This window comes from Pyrus communis, chromosome 12 (assembly GCF_041283825.1).
Source record: "Pyrus communis isolate YQ-2024b chromosome 12, ASM4128382v1, whole genome shotgun sequence".
Lineage (NCBI taxonomy): Eukaryota > Viridiplantae > Streptophyta > Magnoliopsida > Rosales > Rosaceae > Pyrus > Pyrus communis.
In genome coordinates, this window is record NC_142576.1 from 9,194,355 (window position 1) to 9,202,734 (window position 8,380).

Genomic DNA, 8,380 nt, shown 5'->3' on the forward strand with positions numbered 1-8,380 from the left:
TACAAATGAGTTTTCTACATCTGGTCATGTCAAAAATCTTGCAGACAGTTTCTCAAATGAATGTTTAGTCAAAATCAAAAGAAAGAGAAATGGAAATACTAAAATGTTCTTGGCCAGAAAATGCCATTTTCAATCCTTCTTTAGTTCTTTGGAATTTTGAAAATAATTTTGGTGTGACATTCCTTTCACATTTTTTTTATAGATGTTTTTTGGTTTAATTTAATACATTTCTGATACATGTAACATGCCTCTGTGGCTATTCTGCAGAGGAAGACAGGGAACATCTTTGTAGCTACAATTATTTGTGATGTTATCATGTTAACATGAAAGTAATCAAATTAATATGGTGGTTCTTTAAAACTCATTTTTGGTTGGTAATCCTAAACCCTAACCCTTTCTGTGAAAATTTTGTTTGGTCCTTAACATTTAAGCCGTCAAATATGATAGTTTTATCTAAAATATTTAAACTAAACCATCCATTTAAGTAAGTATACATTGATGCTTAGTAAAAACGATATTATGTATCTTTTTTTTTTTTTTTTTTGGTCGAACCCAACTTGACGCAACCTATTTTCAGCAATTCAAAAACCATCACGTAAAACCTTCCAGCAACAAAAAGCCCTCAAAAAATCTTTTAAGAAAAACTTTAAAGAGACAATATTTTTAGATTATATTTTATAAATCATATAAATTAAGATTTTTTTATGTGCTTCGAAATATAAGATATTCTAAAATTTTAATTACTAGATATTTCGTTTAAAATACAGTAGTTAAAATTTGACAGTTAAAATATCTGAAATTTGGGATTATGAGGCCATCCATTGTTTATGAAATTCACCTTACTAATAATGATCGACGGATGAAAGATTGGATTATCTGCTCCTAACTTTGATGCACTACAGACTACAGTAGAACAATATCGCTCCACACCCACAGCGCTTTTGGGTGAAAGTATAAGATGAAGAAGGACATAAAGCCTGAAATTTGAAATAGTCATTGAAATCTAGTGTGACAGAGGTTGCACTTTCTGCTCCTAACTTTGATGCACTGCAGACTACAGTAGAACAATTTCGCTCCACACCCACAGTGCTTTTGGGTGAAGATGATGAAGGACATAAAGCCTGAAATTTGAAGTAGTCATTGAAATAAATCTTGCACTTTTGCTCATCACTTTAAAATGATGATAATGCTCATTATTATATTTATCATCGTTAATAAGTTTAAATTTTGATATTTGTAAATTTTCAATACATACAAAATTCAAATTCATTTAACGTTAATAAATAAAATAGTGAACATTAATCATTAATGAGAGTTTTGAGCAAAAATATTGCTCTCAACCAAAAGCCTAGGCTAGTTTTACCGTACCCTAAACCACTTGAAAAGTTTGACTCACTTTCACACAAAATAGGTTTCCATAATAATTTGGGTTCCCTCCTTTTTTACTGATTGTGTTAAATACATTTTCATTTTCTCTCATTATTTCTACTCCTCCGAAAATTACTTCATATTTTCTTCTTCGAATATAATGTCTACTTTTATTAAATAACGGATTGTTGTAAACAAACTTACATATCATATGTACATCACTATTGTGCCGTCCCAAATCCTGAGCCAATAATGCATTTGAAATTTTTTCATATGTATATGTGCATAGGATAGTACGTGACGGTATACTTATGCCAAGTAAGTTGCTCTTGTTGACAGGGGTCAATAACATTAGTCCATAACTTTTGAGTAGTAAAACACTTTGACATGTTATGGATACATTTATTGGGACAAAATCATCAACGTTGATACATTTTTGGTGCAAAAAAATTTATACTAAAATTCGATTCCTCTTATACTCAAATTCGATTTGATTCCTTTGCTTGTGAATTAGAGTAACATAAAACATCACAGTATCAAAAAAAGAAAAAAAGAGGGAGCAAGTCATTTGTCATTATATGATAAGATATAATTAGTTGTATTCTCTTATTTATATCTCTCTCATTACGTGATAAGAGAGAAGATCACGTAATAAAAGATACATATAAAAATATACAACCGAGATAGGTAAGAATCTCCCCTTACCACAAACAAACATGTAAGTGTTATGGTGGGGAACTGAGTTTATATGTGCTTGCATTGTATGTATGCATGTATTTCCTAGTGCTCTACAAATGAGTTTTCTACCTATGGTCATGTCAAAAATCTAGGAGACAGTTTTTCAAATGAATGTTTAGTCAAAATCAAAAGAAAGGGAGATGGAAATACTAAAATGTTCTTGGCCAGAAAATGCCATTTTCAATTCTTCTTTAGTTCTTTGGAATTTTGAAAATAATTTTGGAGTGACATTCCCTTCACATTTTTTATAGATTTTTTTGGTTTAATTTAATACATTCCTGATGCATGTAACATGCATCTGTGGAGAGGAAGACAGGGAACATCTTTGTGCCTACAATTATTTGTGGTGTTATCATGTTAACATGAAAGTAATCAAATTAATATGGTGGTTCTTTAAAACTCATTTTTGGGTTGGTCCTTAATATTTAAGCCGTCAAATATGATAGTTTTATCTAAAATATTTAAACTGAACATAGTTTTATCTAAAATATTGAAACTGAAACATCCATTTGAGTAATGTATTGTACACATTGATGTATAGTAAAAACAATATGATGTATTTTATTTTTTTATCAAACTCGACTTGATACAACCTATTTTTAGCAAGGGATGTGATATCCACACATCCCTTTTTACTTCTCACACACGCTTCTAATTTTCAACTATCGGATCGGATGAATTGAAGAAGATAAAAAAACAGAAATTAACAAAGGGTGTGTAAAACCATAATGCAAGACCTTTTGACAACCAAAAACCAACAAAAAAATCTTTTAAGGAAAATTCTAGGAAGATTATATTTTTCAAATCATATAAATTAGGTTTTTTATGTGCTTCGAAATGTAAGATACTCTAAATTCTTAATTATTAGATTTTTTGTTTGACATAAAGAAGTTAAGATTTTACGGTTAAAATACTTAAAAATATAGGCTTATGAGACCATTTATTGTTTATGAATTTCACCTTACTAATAATGATTGACAGATGAAAGCTAAATGGATTATCTGCTCCTAACTTTGATGCAGTACAGACTACAGTAGAACGATATCACCCCACACTCCCACAGTGCTTTTGGGTGAAAATAAAGAAATCCTCTTTGTGAGGATCCTTTCCGAATATTTTTTGTGATGATTTTTTTTGGATTATTTTTATGAGGATTCTGAAAATCTTCAAATCGTATCTATTCATCGTACATTATGCGGTCATAAATTATTTTAAATATTTTTATTTAAAATTAAACATAAATAGTATCTAATGAAAATTGGCCGCACGATATACAATGAACAGATACGATTTGAGGATCCCAAGATCCTTACAAAGAGGATCTAAAGAGGATCCTCATTCAAAGGTAGGATGATGAAGGACATAAAGCCTAAAAGCTGATTTTGAGATTTATGTTTATTTAACATGCAGAATTTCAAAGAGGATGAACATTATTATCAATGAAGAAAGTGATTAGCAAAAATATTCCTGTCAACAAAGACACTGGGTTAGTTTTACTCTAAAACCACTAGAAAAGTTTGACTCACTTTAACAGAAAAAAAGTTTTCCATAATAATTTGGGTTCTCTCCTTTTTTACTGATTGTGTTAAATACATTTTCATTTTCTTCTCATCATTTCTACTCCTGCCAAAATTATTTCAAATTTTCTTCTTTGAATATAATGTCCACTTTTATTAAATGACGGATTGTTGTAAACAAATTTACATATCATAAGTACATTGCTATTGTGGCGTCTTGACTCTTGAGCTAACAATGCATTTGAAATTTTTTTTTCACATGTATATGTGCACAAGATAGTACGTGACGATATACTTGTATCAAGTAAGTTGCTCTTATTGACAAAGGTCAATAACATTGGTCCATACTTTTGAGCAGTAAAACATTTTGACGTGTTATGGATACATTTATTGGTACAAAATCTATCAACATTGATGCAAATCTATACTCTCCTCTTACGCTCAAATTCGATTCCTCTGCTCATAAATTAGAGTAACTTAAAACCTTGCCTTCAAAAAAAAAGTAGCAAGTGAATAGTCACACTCACACTTAATAATAACAATGGAAAAGAATCCTGGTCAGGTCCTTTTTATGGGGATCCTAGGGATCTCATAATCGTGATCGTTCATCGTACATCATGCAGTCACAAATCATTTCAAAATTTAAAATTAAATATGAATAGTACTTAACGAAAATTAACCGATGTATGATGAATGGTCATGATTACGGGATCTTTAGGAAAAGGATCCGGATCCTTTTCCACTAAGGAAAACTAATAAAAAAGGTTTAAAAACTTTGAGTTTTAACGATAATAACAAATTAAAAGGTAAAGTAAATAATATCAGAATTACTTTTTAATGTAAAAATATGATTTTTCGTTAACATGAACAGTGCCGAGAGTTTTTCGTTAAAGTTCTTTTCCAACAACAATAATGTGTCATCCAAAAAGTAACAAAAAGAATCAAACAAAGGATCGCGGAAATCAACTCAGTTACAACTACAAAACTTCTCAAGTAGTAAAAAAAGTTGGGGAACCACAGAAAGTTGCGCTAAACTTTTTGATTTGAACAGTTAACAACGCCAAGAACAAGAAAGTCTCTGCTCTAACAGTGCTGGAAAAACGTGCAAATACAAATGCCTATACATCAATCACACTGCATAAATCAGTAATTGAACCCCAAAAATTCAAAAGAGAGATTGACAGAAAAAAACCCCTTTCAATTTCTCAAAATCTCAATCATACAACGCAATCAAATTATTCATGTGTGTTTCTCTCACGGCGTTATTGGATGAGGCCTGGTGAGATCTCTTGACCCCAACAAACTGCATTCTTGAACTGAACAGCTGCTGGGACTGTTTGCAGTGAGCAATTGCTCCTTCTATCGAGCTCTCAAGTTCTGAATTTGCACTCGTACTTCGCTTCAGCAGCTGCAAATCTGAGAACCCACTTGAGCTGAAGGAGAAAGAAGACGAGGAAGACGAAGAAACGGAGGAAGATGTGGGGGAACACAGAGATTGCAGAGCAGGTGTATGTTGGATTGCCCCAGAGAAAGATTTTCTGTGGGTGTTTGCGTTTTCCTCAGCCATTTCTTTCTCAATGCTTTTCATCAGAGTGGTGGATGATATTTGGAACCTGCCATTGTCGATTCTTCCAAATGGGGTTTTCTTGGCCACTTTCATGTACTTGTTGGAGCAAACGTCTGTGACTTTTGAGCCATTTTCTGCTTCTGCTTCTGCATTGCTCGCTGGTTTGGCACATGAGTTGTAGTCGTCTGCACAGGTGGGTTTTGTGAACAGGGACTTCACATAGGCCCTTGAAGCCTTGAGTTTTTGACCCAATGAGGACTGCTTGATCTGCTTCAGCTTTGTGGACCAAGATTTCTTTGGATGATCATTGTGACCACCAATGAAATTCACACACATGTCAGCCGTCCATTCGGAGATGTACTCATCTGAGTTGAGCTCACTGCTGACCCTGCAGGACTCTGAGGAGGAGATATTGCAGGATTGATCCAAGGGGGTGTTGGAGCTTTCCCTTTTGGTGAAGCTTTCACCAATGGCTTCCTGGGTTTTGTTGTTGGAGGTTTGGAGGATCTTTTGGACCATTTGCAGGCGAGGTGGGAGGTGGAGAGGGAGGAGCTTACCTTTGTAGAAGAGTTCATCAGCTGGGGATGTTGTGGTTTCTTTGTCTTGAGAAAGTGTGGACATTTGGAACTCAAACTCTCTGGTTTGTGGTGGAGAGCTGATGGAATAGCACAAGAAGTTGGAGGAAGAGCTCACTTCTATGTCTATGTAGTCTTCATCCGCACTTTGATCACCTGAAGCTTGGCTTCTGGCCATCTCATGCGACCCTTCTCTCTCTCTCTCTCTCTCTCTCTCTCTCTCTAGTTTCTCTCTCTGGATTCTCTCTCTGTGTATGTGTGTGTGTGTGTGTGAAGATGCTTAGCTTATGGGGAGGAGAGCTTGTTGAGGGAAGAGGCAGAGCACCCTTTAAAGTAAAGATGTTGAAAAGTTTGAATAATGCATGTATAATTGAAATAAGATAAATGACAATCCTCTATTAAAGTGAGAATTTCCATAGAGCTCAATTATCTTACAGTCTAACATCAATTCTCTAACATTATAAAATATTGTATTAAAAAGATGAAGTGGTAGAGAGTTTATGAAAAATTTCACTAACGTCTCTTGGAATAAATAAAAAATTCTATTTCTTTTTTCTTTGCATGTCTATCTTGATTCCTGAATGCTTCCAGCAGAAGGGAAAAAATTATTAACCATTATTCCAAGCTGAGTAGCCACACAAACTGACCAATATATATTATTGTTCGTATATCTAGGGCTACAGGACATCCAACTTGTAGCTTATATGGCCTAGATTTTGAACTTCAATAGATTCTAATCGTAGTTTTATGAGTGTCTCGTTAGAACGTATATATAGTATCGATAGAAAATTGAAGTATTGGTTCTTGAACTTTAGTTAAATTAGAATTTTAATTCTTGAAGTAAAAATGTACGAGGGCTGATTTCTAGACTTGTCACATTGTGGAGTATTCTCTCTTCTTCTTTTTTTAAGGAAAACTTATAAAAAGAGTTTGAAAACTTTGAGTTTTAATGATAAGGACAAAATAAAGGGTAAAGTGAATAGTATCAGGTTTGACTTTTTAGTGTAAAAATATAGTTTTTCGTTAAAATAAATAATACTGTGAGCTTTTCGTTAAAACTCTATTATTTTTTTCTTTTCTCTTTTTGTAGTTCTGTTAGAACTTCAGTTCGAAGTTGTCAAAACTTCAGAGTTTAAAAGGAAAAAAGTTCTAACAGAGTTATGTAAAATGATCATCGGTACTTGACACATTTGTCTGATATAATTAATTTGTATTATAATATAGATGGTAACCGGGTTTATATTTTACGGTGCAATTTTAATAGATAAAAATACATGAAAGCTATACCAAGTAGTGGTATTTTAGTATAATGCGATTAGTTTTTGGGTGACAATTTGATGAAATTATAGAGTTTTATTGAGGTGATTCACATTTGAGATTGTTATAATAAAAATGCTGAAATTTATATTAAAAATCGAAGTGTTTAATGAAAAATCACTTGGAAATGTTTCATTAAGATGTAACTAACATGTACTTCTCCAGTTGTTTGAAACTTCTCAATTTTTCTACCAAATACAGTAATCATTTCAAAAACAATCTCAAACATGCTTTGGAGCCCTATGGAACAGATTTTTTAAGAAAGCTGTTTTTGTCGAATAGTGTGAAAAGCGTATTTGGTTGTCTTCTTTTTTCATGTAGGTGCATTTTGGGTTTACAGAAGCACTTTCAAGTCTTGTTTAAGATTTATTTTTAAATAGCTAAAAACAATTTTCGACAATAATAAAAACTTATGATTGAAAATTAAAAATGATTCTAGATTAGAGAAGCACAAACTGTCACACTTTGATCTAGAGATATGCCAAGGATCGACACATGACAACTGAAAATAGCAAAACAATAATACATTGAGTCAACTGGAACTGATACATAATATACATAAGATATTTAGCGGAAACAAAATTACAATAAAGAGTAAAAACCCCTACTCTTGAGTGCATTGCACACACTATCTACGCTCCTTGAAATCCTCTTTTGTAACTAATACATGGACTCTGCAAGAAACAATCCTACACCATGAAAATTGTGCATCGGGCAAAACAAAAATCCAGATAAGTTGTGAAGCTCGTGTGAGTGACAATAGTACAACATATTTGAATATAAGGTCAATCAATCTCAATTATAAAACATTTCACAATTCTTTGCATATATAAGAGTAATCTTTATCTCACTTACAAATCTCGGTTGATTCCACACAGGCATTCAATCTTCTTTTCATGATTGATCCACATAGGCATATATAATAAAGCAACAAGGTTTGCAGGCTAGCACAAATCACAACGCTCTGCATTCTAGACGCACTCATGGAATCAGATAGAATTGATACACAAGATGGGAAGTTGGATTCCAAACTTATATAATAAAATAACAACGTTCACTATTCCAGATGCACTCATGAAATCTTTTCGCATATTTATAACAAAATAACAAGGTTAGTAGGCTAGCGTAAATCACAACATTCTGCATTCCACTTATGAAATCAGGTACAATTGATACACAAGATGGGAAGCTGGATTCCAAACTTATAAATAAAATAACAATGTTCCACATTCTAGACGCACTCTGGAATCTTCACACACACACACACACACACACATATAAAATAAATAACAGGGCTA

At 32.9% G+C, this 8,380-nt stretch overlaps 1 protein-coding gene across 1 annotated transcript; it reads right to left on the bottom strand.

The window, feature by feature from the left end:
• Window positions 1-4,800: 4,800 nt before the first annotated feature.
• LOC137746141 (putative membrane-associated kinase regulator 4) lies at window positions 4,801-6,128 on the bottom strand. The gene has a single exon (XM_068486222.2). It carries the CDS (start codon window positions 5,941-5,943, stop codon window positions 4,837-4,839), a length of 1,107 nt encoding a protein of 368 aa, XP_068342323.1. The 5' UTR covers window positions 5,944-6,128; the 3' UTR covers window positions 4,801-4,836.
• Between the last annotated feature and the right edge of the window lie 2,252 nt (window positions 6,129-8,380).